General features: G+C 35.1%; 1 protein-coding gene across 2 annotated transcripts in view; it reads right to left on the reverse strand.

Annotated features, from left to right (window-relative positions):
* Positions 1-2668: 2668 nt before the first annotated feature.
* Positions 2669-21817, reverse strand: part of LOC136838545 (rac GTPase-activating protein 1-like) — a 28114-nt gene continuing 8965 nt past the window's right edge. For both annotated transcript variants that reach the window (XM_067103660.1, XM_067103659.1), the window contains exons 7-14: positions 20754-20875; positions 19705-19853; positions 16227-16353; positions 13385-13531; positions 11213-11460; positions 10501-10633; positions 9295-9479; positions 2669-3310 (exon numbers count right to left, since the gene is read on the reverse strand). In XM_067103660.1, coding sequence (XP_066959761.1) covers positions 3274-3310; positions 9295-9479; positions 10501-10633; positions 11213-11460; positions 13385-13531; positions 16227-16353; positions 19705-19853; positions 20754-20875 — 1148 coding nt within the window. In that variant the 3' untranslated portion in view covers positions 2669-3273. The remainder of the gene's footprint in view (positions 3311-9294; positions 9480-10500; positions 10634-11212; positions 11461-13384; positions 13532-16226; positions 16354-19704; positions 19854-20753; positions 20876-21817) is intronic.

Below are 21817 nucleotides of genomic sequence, written 5' to 3' on the forward strand. Positions count from 1 at the left end.
TGGTTACAAGACCCCAAAAGACACATTAAGCATTATTGAGACTGAGAAAATATATGGAATATGCAATATGGACACAGCAAGAGTGCCCTTATGAGACACACCAGATAAACAAATGAACAAAGGCAATTCAGTAAACAGACAAGCATTAATGAGGTATTTTCCATCTGGTGACAGGTTGCACATTGAGGCATCTCTCCAATATCAGGGGCAGATATTGGTGCCCATACTACAATCTGTTTTGAGGTTTTATAGACTGACCTGGTTGTATTATTACTAGTTGGAGTTCTGGGAGTGAGTAGGGTGTCTCTTATTACCCATTCTGATTTCAGTGGAGATTGATTGATTCAAGATAATAAAACTGGCACCACAACATCTAAGCTATTGACGCCGTAAAAATATTAAATAGGAAACTAAAAAGATTAATAAGTTTAAAAGGAGTTTCATATAAGATATATCCAAAAATATATATATACCATATATGCCAGCAGGAAGCAACCTTTTAACCTTAATAAATCTCCCCAAAATGGGGGGCCGTCTTATACAGCAGTCAAAAAACCAAATCTTAAATCCTACCGAGATTTTTAATCATAGTGTAACCCCAGAAGTGTCGATAGTTAACTACTGTCCCAACTATTGACACTGTAAACACAACTGTAATAACAGCAAAAACTGTAGGTAATTCAAGTGAATCACTAGCAACACAACTTTCAACATTGTAAACAAAACAACTGCAATTACAGTAATTACCATAATTAGACGTTACGATGAGCAAACTCTCATGTTTACTAGCTTTATCCAGAGTAACATTACTATAAGGCAATAATATTAGACAATTCTGATACTTGTTATACAATGCCATTTTAACATTGATAGATAATTTGAAGTTACCAAAAGGGTAAACTGGAGTAGCCAAACTTTCTTGTTTATGAAGCAGAGCCAAATTTGTAGTTCCCAGTTGTGCTTGACTTAAGAGCCTTGTTTACTAAAGGCCAATAGTTCCTTGGTAGTATTTTATAATCAAATTAAAGGGTTTTGTGATATTGACAGTTCCCCCAGTTATCCTTAATATCGGGGTTCTTTCCAATTTTAAACGGATATTACTCCGCCAATAGTGATGTCACAGGCGTTGAGCATTTGTCATGATGTTTATCGTATATTTTTCCTAAGAGAATACAAAGTATTTTTCCATAATGGTGCAGTATCTTGAAGATACCAATTTTACACATTTTGGTACGATAATTCCAATCATTGTTGATTTATGTACCAACTAACTTACATCTGCTGATAGTGTTATTTAATTTAATACAATGGGGGTCATCCTATAAGGTGAACATACCTCTAAACCTACATTTTTAGATGCAAAATGGGGGTCATCTTATATGCCAGCATATATGGTAATCATGTGTGTTAATACATATTATACTATACAGTAGACATACATACTGTATATGTATATTGTATGATCTAAATTTTGTTAAGGAGGCCCTCCTCCCTAACAAAGGTAACTAGCTGCTCTAAATTATAATCCTTCTAAAAGATAAAATGTCCATCTCTGTCATGCCCCAAAGAGAGGAACATTTGTCTTAGATTCCCAGGAATGGGACATTCAACCAGCAAATGCATCACAGTCAAGGGCAAAAGCCATTGTGGAATGGAGGATTTTCACCTGACATCAAGAACCCACAAGTGAGTCTTGTATGTCCAATCCTTAGTCTGCACAACATCATTTCTTGTCTCCTTGACATACCTGTATAGGGATATCACCATGGAGATAACATGATACTGGGCATTTTTTGGTTTGTTTCAATTCCTTCTTAAGTCACAATATACAGTACAACTATCCTTACTCCAAGTTAAAATTTCCATTAAGGCCTTTAAAACTGCATGCAGTTCTGCTGTAAACATTGATGCAACAGATGTACATCAGAGAAGGCCACTCCAAAGCAGACGCCAGCATCTGACTTGAGCTAACCAAATACCTAGCTGGTAAAATCTCCATCCTTGGCATGTTTAATTGCCTGGTTATACATTTTACTCCAAAAGCAAATGGTTGAGGTTGCTTGGGGTGATTTTCATAAAATTGCCAATGCCTTTCATTTCTGGTACAAATGCTGGTTAAGGGCTTAGGAAGCCTCTGAAATTTGCACCAACTCTGAACCAGCAGATGTTGGTAATAAAGACCCAGAGGCATCTCACCAGCATCTACAAGCATGTTCTCAGTAGGAGATGATTTAAATGCTCCCGTAGACAATCTTACTCCTCCATGATGAATTGAATTAAGCATTTCAAGGCAGACCACAAATGAACCACATTAAGACTGTTGGAAGAAGGCTACTGGAGCAGCCAAGGGGAATGGGCAAGTTGATGAAAGCTATGAGGTGCACTGTGATTTTTTTTCTTTTATATTAGTTAATACAGTATACAACATGTCTGGCCTTCCCACCCAACTTGCTTCTCACAATCACATCTAGACTATGTATGAAGTGAGGCTCTTACCTTAATGGAACCTAAGGAGTTGCTAACTAACAACTTTCTTCTAACTGTTCCTCGGGAATGGAATATTTAGGATTTGTAATGACTCACAAATGAAGCAACTATATGTCATGGGTTTGTGCACAAAACAAATTAATTTTTTTCTTTTTAAGTAAATATCCACTGAAACAAAGAATTCTAAATCTAATTTTATTTTGGGTAAATACAAAAGATTAAAAAGTGATTGTTAATATAAACAAGGTCATAAACAGTATATGTATTGTGATTTCTTATGACTAAATATACAAAATGGAGATATACAAAAAAATTACATAAAAACTCAGCACCAACACTTTACAATGCAGTATAGATATAGAAGTTGTGGCTGTTCCTAAGTAGAGTATAAATATATAACTTGTAGTTATATGAAATCAGGCATTTGAATTTTAGTTATATCAATACAAAATTCAGTGACTTTCACATATTATGAAAATAATTTACGTTCACAGTTCTTATCTTAATTATAACATTAACATTGGCACCAACCTCTCTCATAAACCTACTTACATATAAAAATAATTTCCTGGTACAAATTTGTTATAGCTATATATAATCCATTTTTTCAACATAAACCAGTTATGCATTTCTGCAGGAATCAATATCACAATCAGAAATCAAAGAATGTAAAACCTACAATATTTCTGAACTGAATCAAATGTATGTTAAGAGTACTTAGTATACCTGTTTAAACCTTTGTGGTAACAGTTGCCGGCATAGTTTGAAGGAACCATCTTGTCTACCCTACTTCCGCCACTGATTATGCGACTTTGGAGTATCCCTGAAATCACAAGAAACAAATTGAAATATACACCAAACTATAGCATGCCTACTGCTTTTATACCTAAATGCTACTAAATAACTTGCAATAATGGTACAGTAACAACTATAAAAAGAATCACTGCATAGTTTTTGCATGGCTTGAGAAAGATTTGGTCCTTACTCTCCTCTGCAGAAAAATTTGTTAAATTTCTTCCAAAGACATAGACCATCACAAATGTTTGTATATCTGACTGAAAGTGGAACAAGGCACAGAGCACATGGATATCTGATGACAAAAAACAGTACCCCAATATATTTCCATTATCTAGCTGAATGTCAAAAACACATTCCTTTGCATACAGAGTATCTGAACTGTCTCTAGGCTGAGCTACGGTTTTCCTGATACTCATATGAAAAGAAGTTAGTCTTTACGAAATATGTCTCAAGATGAATACTTTACCAAACACAATGACTGTATTTTCTTCTCTATGGGCACAATGTACTCAAGATGGCATGACAAAAAGTGATCTTACATTATCTATGTATAATTTCAAATATTTTGTTTGAGGAATGACAGATGTGGCAAAAAAGGCACCAATCTAGCCAAAGCCAAGAGACAATGGAAAAGAAAAAAGGGTAAGGAAGGAAAAGCAGGAATTAGTTTGAAAAATTATGCTTTCTTCTTATTAATTCTAATTTGTTTTCATTAAATCAGAACAGTATTATTTAAAACCAAACATATTGATTGTTATAATTCATGTATATTCCATGAAGTCTGACATGTGAAAAAGACAGTAAGAAAATTAAAAATTTAGGTAGAAAGATGGAAAGAGGCAATGGAGTTGGCATACCGGTCAAAGGTGAAATGGTGGATGTTCCATAACTGGAAAACACTTTAACTTCCACCACAATTACCTTTTGGAGACACTCCTTTTGTTCCATCTAGTAGAGCTCTTTTTGTTTGGTGGTTATAACTCCTACTTTACTAGAATATTTTTCCTTCTAATTCATCTTATTTGTCTAAATGGATAAGGAATTAGTTTTAGTCTTGAGTATCTTAGTTTTAACACATTTTCAGTTCCTGGGGAATCTTACTGAATATTCTGGGTGCTGTGTGCTCATAAATCTCACTTCCAATATCTCTGTTGCATCTAAGTTTCAATAATATAGACTAATTCACAGAAAAAGTGAGCACAGAGTAACTTATTTTCTTTACTCCAGCTTTCAATTTTCATAAATGGGCATTCAATTTCCTGGAACCTTGTTTTAACAGTTAATGTTTATCTACATGAATCTCTACATACTCTGTGCAACAAAGATAATTCTTAACATGGAAATGTTATGTGTATATCAACATTTTTAATGAAAATAAATTATTTGCTTACTAATTACATCTCCCCATACAGGGTTACAAACCTCAACACCAAATATAAAACAATAGTGCTGGAAGCTAAATAACTGAGGGAATAAAATTATCACTACAGAAAGAATTCTCTGGTAGAAAATTTTTTAAAAATTTCTGAAATTCCTTCCTAAATAGACCTGGCCTATCACCATTTGTCGATTTAACTGAAAGTGGAAAACAGCACAAGAACTGAGTAGTACTCCACCATATTTACAGTATCTTGAGTGACAAGAAACATTACTTTGGGCACAGAACATTCAAATTGTCAGACACAGTTTCCTTAAGTGGAATAAAGGAGAAATGAGTGTTTGGATCATTCACTTAATTCCTCCCACTGATCTCTAAGCCACTGACAATTCCATTTAATTTCCTTATGTTTCTTTTTAGTACCTGACACTGTTGAGTATTAATTGTTCCTTTATCAGACTTCAGAAGCTCTAAAATAATTTGCTTTGAGTGATGCATTGGTTATGGAAGCTGAATACTGTAGCCAAATGAGCTGAATGCCACATGAGAAGGCTAATTTTGTGAGCCCCACATATCATTACTATTGAAATCTAACTTAAACTCAAATCATATTCCTAGGATGTCAGAGATGTGCCAAAAGATAAAAATTGGAAGAACGTAAAATGAAAAATGTCTAAGTCACAATCAAGAGAGAATGAAGTAAATGGACAAGGCAGAGCAATGCAACTGGAGAGCTGAAGTGACATGAAAGAGAACCTTCAGCATATTCTATGGTGAGCTACACAATAAACCATGTACAGTAAACACTAACCTCTTAAAGGGACTGACTTTTGAGAGGACTAAGGACAATAACTGAATGGAGAGGAGTGCTCTCAATTTTCCCTAGTGTTGACAAACTTTCATAACTCAAATTCTTACAGACCTCCTCTGAATTTACTACTGTACTTGACGATTAGTTACAGACATAAAATACCCCATTACCTAGTCCCTTACTATTTACCTTAGTATCCACTTCCAAGTAAAATACAGTCATTCAACTTCTTTTATTTAAAGCAAAATCTTATGAACAGCTGAATCAGAAATCAAAGACGCAAGGATGTACAATGGGGCTCTTCATAATTTAGCTTTTATTTCTTACCTACAAATGCATCATACTGCAGCAACCCTACAAAATTTATGATGGCTGTAGGTTTTACACAAAGCAATTATAATTATGAAGCAATTAGATAAAAACAAGAACACAGTTTATGTTGAACACTGAAGAACACACTAAAGATTTTGTAGTGTCCCTTGTTTCCCAAATGCATTACTTATTTTTAGTTCTCATACATTCCTTTTTGGTTTCTTCCTACATGGCTGTCCAACTCACTTTGCCCCTTTCATTAAAAAACTAAGGCCTTAAGGCAATGGTAGTCTCATTAATTTTTACAGAAGTCATGTTAATTATATGAGCCCTTAGCTACAGGTAAAAAAATGTATGTTTTGAACAAATTTATCACCGATGGGATTTTAATTTTAACATGCTAGGGGATCCAGATTTTTTATATGATATTTTTTGTGCAATATTTCAATGTTTGTATGGAATTATATAATTGTAACTAAATGCAATCCTTTGATAAACTGCTCCATAATGCTTTTAAGAACTTAAAATTAACAGTTTTAGTCCTGAACGGTAAATAGGATTTCTTCTTAAGCTCGGGTTACACTAGTTTGCATATTGTAACTACTGTAAATATCTACAGGCTCTGAAGTTTACTTTATCGACTTTACTTGTAAATATCAATAGTTTGACAAATGGAAGTTCTAACAGTGCAGTACCTAAGTATGAAAAAAATTATATCTACTGATATAAGCAACCCTATAATGCACTTTAAATTTATGTTATTATTACAGTAGTATATACCTTTTCAAGAGAAATAAAATGTTACCTATCAATCTATAACTACATAAGCAAGCACCATAATGGAACAGCAATTAAATGTACTTTTTGCCTACAATTGAGCATCACTGTCTGCTTTTACATTTCCTACCAGGGTTTAACAAAGGCCTCAAACCACTACCATATCCTAAATTCTGGTCCTTATACTTCCAGCGTATTTTTGTTGATTTTGCCTTGTTCTTATTTTTGTGCTGACCTTTTTTATTTTAAGTGTTAATTAAATTTTTTAAGCTTTTATATTAACTTACCATGCCTTGTTCTTATTTTTCTCAGACTTTTTATGTTAACCCTTAAACGCCGAGCCTCTACAAAAACGTCTCCTGTATGCCGGCGGCATTTGGTGACTTAGCGTCGAAGCGGAAAAAAAGTTTTTTTAAAAAAATAACAGCACGCTTAGTTTTTAAGATTAAGAGTTCATTTTTGGCTCCTTTTTATGTCATTGCCTGAAGTTTAGTATGAAACCATCAGAAATGAAAAAAAATATCATTATCATATATAAATATTGAAATATATGACAGCGCAAAAAAAATTTTTCATATATAATTTTATACAAATCGGGCTGTGAGCAAAACGGTTAAAGCTAATGGGTTATTTTGTTTTTCTTTGTATTGTACACTAAATTGCGATGATTTTGGTATATAACAAATTGTAAAACGATCAAAGCAACACAGAGAAAATATTATCACAAAATGATGCATGAATTAAAGTAAACGCGGACGTAAAAAATGTTTTTAAAAAATTCACCATAAATCTAAATATTGTGCTAGAGGCTTCCCGTTTGTTGAAAAATGAAGCTAATTGATTGAATATTACTAGACTGTAAGTGTTTTAGCTTACAATTGCAGTTTTCGACCATTTCGGTCAAGTTAAAAGTTGACCAAAAGTCGAATTTTTTCTATTTATCGTGATTTATATGAAAATATTTCAAAACTGATAAAAGCTACAACCATGAGTTATTTTCTGTTGTATTGTACACGAAATTGCGCATATTTTCATATATAAAACTTTATGTAACGACTAATATAAAACGGTGAAAATATTACGACAACGTGACGAAAGAATTTCTGAGATGTTCGGCCGAGTTACAGCGCAGACGTAAGGAAAATGTTTTTTTCAAAAATTCACCATAAATCGAAATATTGTGCTAGAGACTTCCAATTTATTGCAAAATGAAGGTAAACGATTGAATATTACTAGAATGTAAGAGTTTTAGCTTACAATTGCTTTTTTTGACCATTCGGTCGAGTTAAAGTTGACCGAAGGTTGAAATTTTGGCAGTTATCGTGATTTATGTGAAAATATTTCAAAACTGATAAAAGCTACAACCATGAGCTATTTTCTGTTGTATTCTACATGAAATTGCACACATTTTCATATATAAAAGTTTATGTAACGACTAATGTAAAACGATGCAAACATTACGACGTGACGAAAGAATTTCTGAGATGTTCGGCCGAGTTACCGCGCGCAGATGTAAGGAAAAAGTTTTTTTTTCAGAAATTCACCATAAATCAAAATATCGTGCTAGAGACTTTCAGTTTGTTGCAAAATGAAGGTACATGATTGAATATTACTAGAATGTAAGAGTTTTAGCTTATAATTGCGTTTTTTGACCATTTCGGTCCAGTTAAAGTTGACCGAAGGTTGAAATTTTGGCAGTTATCGTGATTTATATGAAAATATTTCAAAACTGATAAAAGCTACAACCATGAATTATTTTCTGTTGTATTCTACATGAAATTGTGCACATTTCCATATATAAAACTTTATGTAACGACTAATATAAAACGAAGCAAACATTACGACAATGTGACGAAAGAATTTCTGGCGCGGACGTAAGGAAAAAGTTTTTTTCAAAAATTCACCATAAATCAAAATATTGTGCTAGAGACTTCCAATTGGTTGGAAAATGAAGGTAAATGATTGAATATTACTAGAATGTAAGAGTTTTAGCTTACAATTGCGTTTTTTTACCATTTCGGTCGAGTCAAAGTTGACCGAAGATTGAAATTTTGCAGTTATCGTGGTTTATATGAAAATATCTCCAAACTGATAAAGCTACAACCATGGGTTGTATTTTGCTGTATTTACATGAAATTGCACACATTTTTCATATATAAAACTTTATGTAACGGCTAATATAGAACAGTGCAAAAATTACGACAAAATGACGAAAGAATTTCTGAAATTTTTCGGCCGAGTTACTCTTGTGGCGTAAGAAAAAGTTTTTTTTCAAAATTCACCATAAATCGAAATATCGTGTTAGAGACTTCCAATTTGTTGTAAAATGAAGGTACATGATTGAATATTACTAGAATGTAAGAGTTTTAGCTTACAATTGCGTTTTTTTCGACCATTTCGTCGAGTCAAAGTTGACCAAGGTTGAAATTTTTTTGTAGTCGACGTGCGTGCGTCCACTTGGCACCCAACAGACAATTTTAGTCGACATATGATACATCCAGTAGGCGTTTAAGGGTTAAGTGCTAATTAAAATTCTTAAGCTTTTATATTACCTTACCATTCTTTTTCTGTCTTGATATTTATTTCATTATTCCTCTTCGATCCTTATATCTCTATTTTCGAGTTTTACTCTCATTTTCTGTCTTGCATCATCAACATTACTGTACAATCTTATGCTAACTACAGGAAATATTATGTATAAATTTATGTATAAACCTATTAAATGTCATACCTAATCTGCAGGGGAGTACGGGAAAGAATGGAGCGCCTTCTTTTCGCATTTCCTGTGTGAAGATCACCCAATATACCACCACTCATCACATTCTTTGACTGGAAGTTGTCATACATATTTTCCTCTGGTACATTGATGAAAGTACTCCAGTAATCAGTCGAAATTTCAAGTAACTTCTCCATCACCTGTAAGAGATCCATCATATAAATCCTCTGTGCCATTGGAGGAAAAAGGAAGCAAATACAGTACAGATATTTCAATATAGTTTTGTTCAGCAGATACATACTACTTACTATTACTGATGCCTTACAGCCAGTTTGGACAAATGAACCTAAGCACTGCCTAGCTCCTTAAAATGAGAGATAGACAGTCAAATGCCATTTTTTTTTTTTTTACTGCCTGCAGACCAAGACTGGTTCCAACCAAGACATCATAACAGATGGCCAATGCATCAAACAAAACGAATCAAAGTCCAACATGTGCAGCGAAAGTCACATGCACATGTCACTTGAGGCATGGGATTCTTTCAAAACTGATTGCTTCTATTATGATAGACCAGCAACATTTGGATGAGAAGTAATTCCTGCAAGAAAACCTGCCACACAAAAATGAAGCATAAAGTTACACCCAAAAGATGAAGATGCAAAAACACTAGTGACAGGATATTCACCAGGGACCAGTGGCCCAACCAATATGGTCACCTTCATGACAGCAGCCACATCGTTACTTCAGGAATACTAAGACAAGTAGCAACAGCATGAAGAGAACAGCACACTACTACAGGCCGCTGCAAAGCTCATCAAAGTAATCACTAAAGCATTCTAGGAAGTATACCCAGCTTAGAGGGTCTATGATCACAAGAGGTTGGTGTCAAATGTCTACCATATACCCTACTAGTAACACTCAAGTCAAAGCGGCTTTAACAGGACTCTCAAAAATACCAGCAGTTAAGCCTAAAATCCTGCTAGAACAACTAAATTTTCTATACTAACAATTTCTAGTACAGTTACTGTAAATTCACATAAAGTATTTTCCCTCAAGCAAAGATCCAAAATCGAACAAGCAGTAATGCTAAAAGGCTGACAATGTAAGTAACAAGATTTTAATTGTGAACACAACTAAAATGTTCAAAATTTTCACTAATAAATGCATTTCTAGCAATAAAAATATGACCCTTATGCAAAGACAGAGTAAGAAATTTCTTACCAACTGCTGGGGATGAGTTTCTTTAACCATAATAGCTGGTGGGGGTTCTGGAACAGAATACCCGACAATGGTAGGTCCGAACATCTTAGCTAGGTTTGAGGTTGGCATTTTGCACTCTGTACACTCAGCAACTCTGAAATAGTCAAAGGAACATAGGAACGTATTGTACAGGCCTTTACCATGTTTATCATCTGTGTGACACAGAGATTAACTACAAGTACTTAAATATACAATATCAGCACCATAACGTATCCAGAATTGTACTTTTCCTACTTCTAGTATGAAACTGTGTTTTCAAGCATATCCAGAATATTTTGTTTTTATCACTATACAGGTGTAAGCCTGGGCCAGCAAAAGCCTACTGTAAACTTGGCCTTAAAACTCGTACAGTAACAAATTCCTTAAAAATTCAATCAGTTGGTCCAAAAGCAACTAACAGATGCAAAAAGTTTTAGAAAAAACTAGGAATAAAACTTAAAAAACCAAAGGAAAGACAAAAATTACAGTAAATAAATAAAATGAAAACAGATCATGCATGCACTTAAATCTAAAAAGTGCATAGGAATTACTGCCAATTCATGTACAGGACACAAAAAAAACTAAGTTCTAAATCTATGTTTACATAACAATATACAAAATACATTATGTTCGATAATTTCTTAGCTATGCAATGTAACTTAAAAAGATTTTTGTTAATAGTAAAATAACTAACCTCTGAAGATGAATAACAATCCATGCTAAAGTATCTCGGTTAGGCTGCGGCAATTCCGATATAGCCTGGTACATAGCTGCTGATGCATCTTCGTCTGCTCTTTCAGAAGCAGAAACAAAATCATTCCAAAGGAGATGGGTAATAAGAGGCTCTTTTAATGATCTCAAGAAGACTTTCAGACAACCACAAACTGCATGTATATCAAACTGTGAAAGGTTAGGTAGTCCTTTACCTCGTAGGAATCGCTCCTGAAAGCCAAACAAACTGTGAGAGACTTCTAAATTGGGTTATACATATAATTAATGATAGTACATTATCATTATAATAGTATCACTGTATAAGAGTGATCCTTCTTTCATTCTTCTCTTTAAATTCTTGTGTCTAAAATACTATGCTTGCATGAGGGGATTATTTAACAATCATGGACATACAGTATAATGGAACAATTTTTTGAAAACTCATCAATTTCCAGACAACAATATTTTTCATATTTTCCATTACCTTCTGTTAAACTTCTTTTGAATGAATACCATATTCATGGCACCTGTGGGCTTGTTCCATATGAACAGGGCTCATCTTCTGAACAATAATAATACTGTATATAGCATGTATATTTTTCTTGAAGTCTCAAATCTTTTAATTTAAAGTTAATGATACATACTACATAATTAGAGAAACTAATCCAGCAACGCTTCTTTACTTGGCATGTTACAATACTTCATTTCAGACATTTTAAATCTGTGGACAGTGGTATCAATTTCAATGTTGAAATAAATATAAATAAGCAATAGCAATCATTGATTCCACTCTTAATCTCAAGAAAAATAGGAGAAAAAATTTGAAAAGTCTTCATAAAATAGCAGTTTCTTTCCTACCTGGAATGAACATCAAACTACTGTATAACAAATGCCTCTCACCCAAAAGCAACCTAAAATGTGTTGCCAACTGCTTTGTTCAATAATATTTTGGGAATATCTGAAGCCTGCGAGTTCTAAACAATTCACATCGCTATATAAGCCAACCAAGGTCCTGCATCTTTATAGCATATCTTTAAACAAGAGTCCAGATACAAAATAACTGTTTACAATATGTTTACTATTGTGACCTGTTGTCTATCTGCAGACTTTTGTCTGGCAGTTTCTCCTTATGTTCTGATCCTACAGTATTACAATATCTGAGCTTGAACAGTTGAATATGAAAGAGGCTATACGTACTTCTGAGTCCTTAAAATACTGTCATTAACCTTCTGAGACTGATGATGCATCATATATACTCCAAGATTCCAAATACATTTAAGAATCACATTCCAATAATGTTTCAATAAATACAAGAACTGTGCCTAAAAGTCTTAGAAGAGAAACTTGCTGGTGACATTATTACCTTAGGAATGACTTGCATTTAAACAGAATTATGCAAGTGCATCTACCCAGACAAGGATTTGAACCTATACCTTCGAGGTTAATACAAGTGACGGCTAGCTGACTGCTCTCTGTCCAGCACACAGTTGCAAAAGGCAGCTATCATAGGACACACTAACCCTCTGATCTCTCTTCTCCAACAGAGAAAAGTTGTACAGATAATAGTGCTATCTTCATGCTACATCACTTATTGCTTTCTCTCTCAGCAGGTTCACACTCATAGATTTCCTTATCACTTTTTGGATGGCAGACACATGCAGTCTGCTTATATCTACATACCTGGTAGAGCAATAAATTTTAGCAGTTAAACTTATCTAGACTCCTTTCGGCTTGAGCCACTGCACAAGGATTATCAACCAACAACACAACTTCACAGATGGAAAGACATGAGATGTTTTGACCTATACTCTTGGAAGCATTTTGTTCTTTGGCAGCATGTGCTCATCAACTGAATGTGCTACAAGTTTATGGTAACCACACTAAGTCACTAATCACTTGCACCACTGTGGAAGACAAGAGATACTGACATAGCAGGTGCATCTCCATTATCATATACCCCATTACCACCGCCCAACACATACACTAGCCACCTCTGCTACTGAATTTGCTAAAGTGCCCTCCAATTTTTTCAATGCAGCCCATAGTCATTTATTCTTTATTTGCTTCCATATCAAAGCTTTTCTCGCTACATAGCAGAATCATTCGGTGATAACTTCTTACTACACTAATTAACACATGGTACGTCAAAGCATACCTTAAGCTCTTTTACTTCTTTCTCTGACCCTGAAACACGGTAAATCCCGACTTCGTTCAGTCCACGGTTCTCGACTTCATTACAGCAATGGACGACGAGAGCAGGAACCATTGGGGGAATAAGAGGGGCGAAATCAGCAATAGTACCCTGAAAATGAAAATGATAGATATAAAAAAATTATAAATAATTAAAATCATACCCACTTACTGGAAAATGCTACAATAAAAATTCAGTATTAACAGTTTTTCAGTGGGATTTATGTCTTAACACCAAACAGACTCACTTGGCAGACTTGGCCTCCACTGGGATCCAAGTATGATTCGGATTAGATTTAACCTTGAGAGCTTTCAACCTAACCAATGATTCTGGACGAAGCTGCTCAAAACTTAAAGGATGAACTAGATCAAATGTAACACAATAAAAACCAAGCACAGTAATACCCTGAACTTGCGCGACTCGAGTTGCACGAATTCACAGACACGAATTTTTCATTGGAACCTAACTAATGGTCATACACGAGTTTTTCACAGACACGCGAACATTTGTGAACACTGAGAAACTCTGCAAAAGTGTTTATGTTTAATTTTTTATGTAATTTATGTTTTCAAGCTTTTATGTGTAAATTAAATAACATTAAATATTATTAAAATTAATTTCTCTCTCACTCTCTTTTAGTGAGGTGAGAAGACTTTTATGGTACATGTATGCAGGTATGCTTATTTGTATGATAAATAAACTTTTTACCTAATAATAAGTACTAATTTTCAAATATTAATAAGACTAATAAAATTAAATAATAATGATAATAAAACCGTAATTACAAAATTCGTATTAATTTAAACAAACAAATTCTTCCCTCGTCTTTTGTAAGAAGGTTGAAGGCAAAAGCTGTCAGACATGTCATTTAACATGACAAGAAGGGGAGCGTTGCTAATCAGTGGTAAAATTTTTCTTGTAATTCTGTGTGTGTGTGTGTCCGTAATAATTCATAAAAAATTTCACTCTTAAGTAAGGACAACTGTTATCCCTCTCTCTCTCGTTCGTAGTTAGCCAACCTACGCGTTACTGTTTGCATGTCTTTAACTGCACAATAGATAGTTTTAAATTGGTCTAATTTTACCTGTACTATTTACAAACTGTAGATGCACAGTTCTAAAACAAAGACATAGAGCATTTCAGAACAAAGAGAAAGAGACAGAATGAAGCTTTTAAAAACGAGGTTGAGAAGACTTCTAAATAGATCGGTGGAATGGGGGAGAGAGTCACACTCGTATATTCTTACGTTAACCATTTATTTCTTTTTTTAAGGGTAATGTATTAAGCTAACTTTTAAATGAAAATACAGTAACTTTAATTCCATTTAAAAGTTAGTTTACCACTGAATTTCCACCTTTTGATATCTAACGTAAGAATAACTCTCTCGTCATTCTGTCTCCGTATAATTCATAAATAATTTAACTTGATATTTCAAGTAAGGAAATATCTCTCACTCTCTCTCGTGTTATTCTCTCTGTCTCCGTAATAATTGATAAATAATTCCACTCTCTTATGTAAGGACAACCCTTCTCTCTCTCTCTCTTGTTCATACTTAGCGCTCACAGATTTTTACAACTTATTAATTCTCTGTACATCTTTACCTGCACAGCAGATAGTTTAAATTGATCTAATTTGACCTGTACCGTCTACGAAGTGTAAATGCGCTAGTGTTGCAAATACGTTCTAAAACATAGAGACATAATAACTAAGAGTTGTATTAGTCAAAATAAAAAACACTGTTTGTTCATGAAAAAGCATTTCAGAACAAAGAGGAAGAGACGCAGAATAAAGAAGTTATTAAAAAGAGGTTGAGACGACTTCTAAAATTAGATTGGTCGAAAGGGGAGATTGACAGAAATTCTCTTACAACTCTCAATTTTTATGTCAACCATTTATTTCTTTTTTTTTTTTTAAGGGTAATGTATTAAGCTAACTTTTAAATTAAATTACAGTAACTTTAATTTAATTTAAAAGTTAACTTAATAATTTGGGATCATGATTAGGGTCATATTTAGGTTGTGGAACATGCAGCCATGCTCAAAACATTATATCAGCATAATTTTTTAACATAACATTTCAATTCAAAACTTTACAATCAAAGGTTTCACATTTTGTGCAGAGCATTTGACTAAAGGTTCAAATGAAAATCTTGAGTTCAAAAAGTTATCCTGGCATTATGTGCGGGGCCGGAGCTTGCTTTACAACCCTCAATGATATCCAGGCATAAAGTGAAATAACTACCCATTCTGTGCAACATAAAAGCAGATAATTCCATAAGTCTAACTACCTCTGGTTTATATCCCTTTAAGAAAGTCGCAAAAATATGATATCACCAAGATTATGCCAATAAAGCTACTATACCCAAATCATGTCTAAAAATCAATTAAGTGAATAAAGCTCTCAACTTATGTACAATAACCTTTACTTGGAAAGTTTGCCATCTCACATCATCATAGGCTCTTGAAATCACTTTCCTACGCTAATGTGATGTCACATTTCTAGTAACAGGCTGCTTAATATATCGTGGACAAGAAAAGCCAAGTTGGGTCTCCTTTAGTCCCCAGTTCTTCAACTGTACAAATGTACAGCACTTCCTGGGCAGACGAGAATATGGACTACTTTATTTCTAATTAAAATTATGCCTTCTCTAGATTCCCTAGTTCCTCATCTGTATAACTGTGAGGCTCTTACTGGACAAAGGAAGATATAAACCAATTCACTCAGGAAACTGTTTTATAACTATGAACCTCTACAACTCCAAAGAGAAGGGACAGGCATGAAAATTACCATAAAACTTCCTAGTTACCTGCTGGCCTTTAGCATTTGGTGTAGTAGCAACAGGAATGCAGGGAAGAGGAACAGATTCACGGCATTCTGGATGACAAGTTGCTCGACAATCACGACACTTTAGGGCAACCTTACCAAATTTAATGCTGTCAATAAAAATGAAAATTACTTATCTGACTACAATAGTAATAATACCTAACAAAATTAACTTCATGATACTTAATGCTGAACTTCATTCATACACAAAGTAAATCTAATTGTATGTTGCACAGATATAACCCTCATTTTACACTTGGCCCAACTGATATGATAATGTGCTAAACACTTTTTTGTAATAACATTAATCAGCAATTAATACATTTTAAATCCAATCAAAGACCTACCAATCCATTCAAGGAGAAACAGAAAAATATAAATAAATAAATACCAAGATATGGCATGTGTGCCACCACTCTCTCTAATCTATTCTTGAACTGGCCAGTATTGCTGCTATTCAAAACTTGGAACAGAGGCTAATAATTGGCACCAAGTAAGTAGTTACACTCTTAATAAGAAATGGTTCAGCTTTCATTTAAAACAAAAATTAATTGCTCTACATTTGATAACAAAAATGACATTTTAATTAATTTGTATTTTTCATAGCTAACAAACCTATGGTCTACACAAGGATAAATCTTTTAGCGCCAGCTGGAAGCCGGTGAATAAAAAATATAAAACTGTAGAACAAGGTATTGGTGGAAACAGGGTTCAGCCAATTGGATGAGAGAGGAGGCATCGGCTGACCTCCGTTAACCCGAGATCGCTGTCAGGCACCCAGTTTCTTCCAGACCAGGAATCAATCTGAGGGGTGGCAAGAAATGGGCAATAAACGTTAAGACTGTAGGCTTTGTTAGCTGTGAAAAAAACAAATTAATTAAAAATTTGTCATTTGTTCATACGCGGAACAAACCTAGGTCTTAACGTAAGGATAGACTCACTTTTGGTAGGAGGAAAGGAAAGTCTTGAACCAAATGGAGGTTCAGCACACCTGGTCTCATTTCCTGGTTGGGCCAAAGCAGAGGAAGATGTATGCCTCTGATTTATCAGATAAATAGTTTATCAAACAGTCAGACTCCTGAGTTAATACACAATGTGGAGGAAAATTGTAAAAGTGGAAGTTAAAGAGCTATATCTGGTAAGACAACAAACCTAAGTTAGCCACCAGTTTGTTTTCATCATTCCTCTCTCCCCTTGTTAGAGAGAGGAAGGACTAGCTTCTGCAAGGAAATATTCATGTATGAATAAACCTTCTCAAACAAAATGACCACTCACTCACCTGTATCTAACCAGTTCCAGCTCATGATGGATCACTCTTCCTACTGCCTGCAAGTGCAGAAGAAGGGGAAAAAGGGAAAGGAAAAAGACCAGTCATCTCATTCACTTTCATATAATCTTAGGTAAGATGCAGCCTATCCCACTAGGGGTACTGGATGAGCTACAAAACTTGTTGAGCAGACACCACTGGACCCAAGTAAAAAGAGTCTAAGGGCCTGTGGGCAACATCCCATAGATAGAAGGATGTGAAGGTGGTTTGACAAAGCCAAGCACCAGCCTTCAAAATCCTATGAACAGACAAATTCTTTTTATAAGCTAATAAAAGGCCTAAACCTCCGACCCCTCAAGTGTTTAATATTAGGAGAGAAACCATGTTCACTCACTCTCTTCAATGAAGCTAAAGCCAGTAAGAACACCATTTTAAGGGTCAAGTCTCTGTCAGATGATTGTCGAGTGAGACTGCTTAGCACCAGAGTCAGGTCCCATCTAGGAGTTTAAGTTCTCTAGGACAACAAGACTGCTCAAAGCTTTTGAGTAGCATTGAGATTTCCCATGAGGAAGACAGGTCTACATCTTTTAGGTGCACAACCAACCCCAAAGCAGCCCTATAGCCTTTGATGGCAGACACAGAAAGATGTTTCTCTCTCCACAGGAAAAACTAGGAAATCTGCTATTTGCTGAACAGAAGTTCTGACTGGAGAGAGACCTCTTCGATGACACCAATCACAGTAGATGGCCCATTTTCCCTGGTACACAGCCGAGGAAGATCTTCTGCAACAACCAGACAGCTCTGTTGCTGCTCTGTGAGAAAAGCCTCTTGCTCGCAGGAGATACTGGATAGTCTCCAGCCGTGAAGAGATAGGGACCCTACCAACTGGTGATATCTCTTGATGTGAGGCTGTCAGAGGAGGTTGTGCCGTGGAAGGATCTCTCTCAGAACTGCTGACAGCAGGGCTAGTAGATCGGGGAACCATTCTCCCTGAGGCCACCAGGGAGCTACAAGGGTCATTCTGAGATTCTGGGAAATCATTACCCTATTCAAGACCTGATGGATCAGGCAAAAGGGAGGGCAGGCATAAACTTCCAGGTTGTCCAAAGGATGTTGAAGGGTGTCCTCCGCTACGACTACGGCGGTCTGGGACAACTGAACAGAAGACCTCTAGCTTCCTGTTGAACCTTGTTGTGAACAGATCTATCATTGGCCTTCCCCAAAGGAGGAAGAGCCTGTCTACTATCTCCTGATGTAAGGACCACTCTGTCACCAGGACCTGACCCTGATGACTCAGTTTGTCGGCCACCACACTCCTCTTGCTTGGGATATACCTGGTTGAGAGGTCTACTGATTGGTCAATACACTACTGATAGCTGATTTTCCCATGTAGCACGTCAAATGGCTGCACAATCATCACGGCCCTTTACCTACTTCAGAGCACTTTTGTACCATTGGCAATGTTGCCATACACAACACATATGTAATAAAAAACCTTTTTGCAAAAATTGCCACATTGTATGGCATCGAAGATGCTTTGGGTTCAAAGGTACACCCACTTTTGGCTAACAATACTTTGGAAAAAAATGTAAACAAAAATAAGTTCACACGACTTTCACCTACCTCAACAAGATGTTTTGTGAGTGGTTTAGCATCACGTAGATCCGTTTAACCATATACAGTCAGCATCTTTCTTTTACAGTATGTAGATTACATAGATACATAAAGTTTACACAGATATACCAGTAAACTTTTTTAAACACCTCATTCAGGGGGTCATATAAAGTGATTCTGATTACTGTTTAGCAAAAGATATCCTTCCTCTGGGGTTAGGACATGGCTTTAAAAACTTAGCCTTCACCTCTTGGACGTATTGTAAATTTCCGAGACCTATTTTAGGATAACAATAGCACCTTCAACACCACAAAATATGGTGTGTATTGAAAGATACAAAATAAAGTAAAATGGAAACAAACTGATCAAAAACATGGTACAGTTGCACATTGCCACACAACCAACATGAGCATATCATCTGAGGTGCAAAACTGTACGTACTGTAACATGTATTAGTGTATGCACATGTTACGTATCCAATTGAAGCAAAAACAAAATTGCTTACAAATAAGAAAGTGCACAGGATGTATGAAATAAGGACAGAATCTCTAAACAGTACATCTTATGCTTAGGGACTTACCGTTTTCCACATGGCTGGCATATTTCTGCTTTGTATACAGTTTTATTTTGGAAGGCATGCGGTCTTGCATTCAGCTTACTAGCGGAAAAGTTGCGCATTATAGGTGTGTGAGGGGTGTGAGTTGGGGTGACACAGCCTTGATTGTTACCCTAAAAAGATAGTGAAACTATTACTCATGCAATGCTCAATTAAGTTCTGGCAATATACTAAATTTACATTTATATATTTTGTTCCAGCAAAACTGACGACTAGGAAACTGGATGCACCCAATTCTCCAGTTTATACAATGCTTTTACTTCATACTTTCCCTTCTGCATGTAAGACAATGACAAAGTTGTGGAGTTTGTGTGGTGGTGAATGTGGAATACTGAGTCTAAATGTTTCATTACAGATTTAACACTGTTACCCATCACCTGACATGCACCATAAGTGATTTTATACATTGTGTTAAATATATTTTCTTCTCTTTCCTCCTCTTCTCTTGTCCTAAAACTCTGCAAATATTCTTTGCCTTTATTTTCCATTTTGCATAATGTATGGTTTGTCTGATATTCAGCATGAAACAAAGACTACTGAATAGTTTTAATGGCCAGAAAATTTGTTATGCTGATGGGTTATGAGGGTTACAGTCACCTGTTACATAAGTTTTCTATTTATTAAACACTGTTGGATTATTTTTGCTTTATAATTTATCATGCTGGAACTCCAACCATTTGTTAAACCAGGCTGACTTTGAATCCTCAATTTGTTCTTAAACTTGATCATAAGTTGGGGTCAGTCTGTATTTGTTAAAATAATTTAATTCACACTAACAAGACATTTCTGATAAAATGCTCTTACAATAGAAAAATTCATACAATCCAAAACATAAAATCATATGACTCATGGAAATTTACATCATCATATCATTATGGGCTAAACCATACAGGTAAAAGTTTAGGTATATGAAGGGAAAAATAATGATTATGTTCATGTTATTTTAATTACTATTAGTTTGACCAGAACACTGAGCTAATTTACCTAGCTCTCACTAGGGTGATACAACTTACCTGAGGTGTCATTCGAGTGTGTAGTATGCGAGGTGAATAAGCAGACTGCTGACTGTGGGGGATGTGTGGAGTGGATGGCAAAGGTGGGCGTCCAGAGACAACTCCTGAGTTCCTATTGTCATCTAGAAAAGATAAAGAGAAAAAAATAATGATCCTGTCAACATTAGTTTTAAAATAGTTTGTTCTAATAAAATTAAGGAATTTAATATGTAATAAATTTGACTTTTTGTAAAATAGACAGAACAGTATTCTATAAAAAAATATGCTTTTCATAAAACCCACTGATCAAATAGTATATTGTCCTATTTCCATGGATGTGAAATACCAGTCACACCAAACACACCCTTCCAGAATATGAGTGCCCCACACACATACTCTATCCTGTGAGAAATGCCTGCTTTACCTTCATTTTACTGTTTACAACCCAATCACATATTGCATGAATATGAATTTATGTAAGAAGCCAATACAGTTACTCGACAGCTATCTTAATTGCAAGATTGATGGAGGCTTGAAAAAATAATTAACACAAGTCAATCTATGACAGTGGGTAGAAGCCAAGGCCATGTCAAACATGTGTGTGTAATATGCTCTGCAGAGAATATTACCACTCACTCACCAGCAATCCTACCCAGTATCCTAGATGATAATTTAATTATTGGCATTATTGTGACTATGAAAAAACCGCAAATTGGGGAACAAATAAATTGACGAAATCCATATATAGTTTCAGTGCATCATGCTGCCTCTTCAGTGAGGAGACACTCAAACCACAGTGGGTCTAGTGCCTCCACACTGAAGAGGGAGCATGGCACTCTGAAACTGTATGGTTTTAATGTCTCCACAACAAAGCAGCAGCATATAGCTCTGAAACTGTACAAGGATTTTTTAAATACAGTTGTTTTCCAATTTGTGTTTTTTTTCTTTTAAAGTTCGATAATGATCTGTTATCATTATTGTAACTAATTCCTATACAACCCAGCCTTCTGAAATAGTGCAATTTCATCAACCTTTTGTTCAAGGTTCACATTACGCTCAACTCTCCTCTTTTATCCTGGCTTGGA

The sequence above is a fragment of the Macrobrachium rosenbergii genome, chromosome 5 (assembly GCF_040412425.1).
Source record: "Macrobrachium rosenbergii isolate ZJJX-2024 chromosome 5, ASM4041242v1, whole genome shotgun sequence".
In the NCBI taxonomy this organism is placed as follows: domain Eukaryota; kingdom Metazoa; phylum Arthropoda; class Malacostraca; order Decapoda; family Palaemonidae; genus Macrobrachium; species Macrobrachium rosenbergii.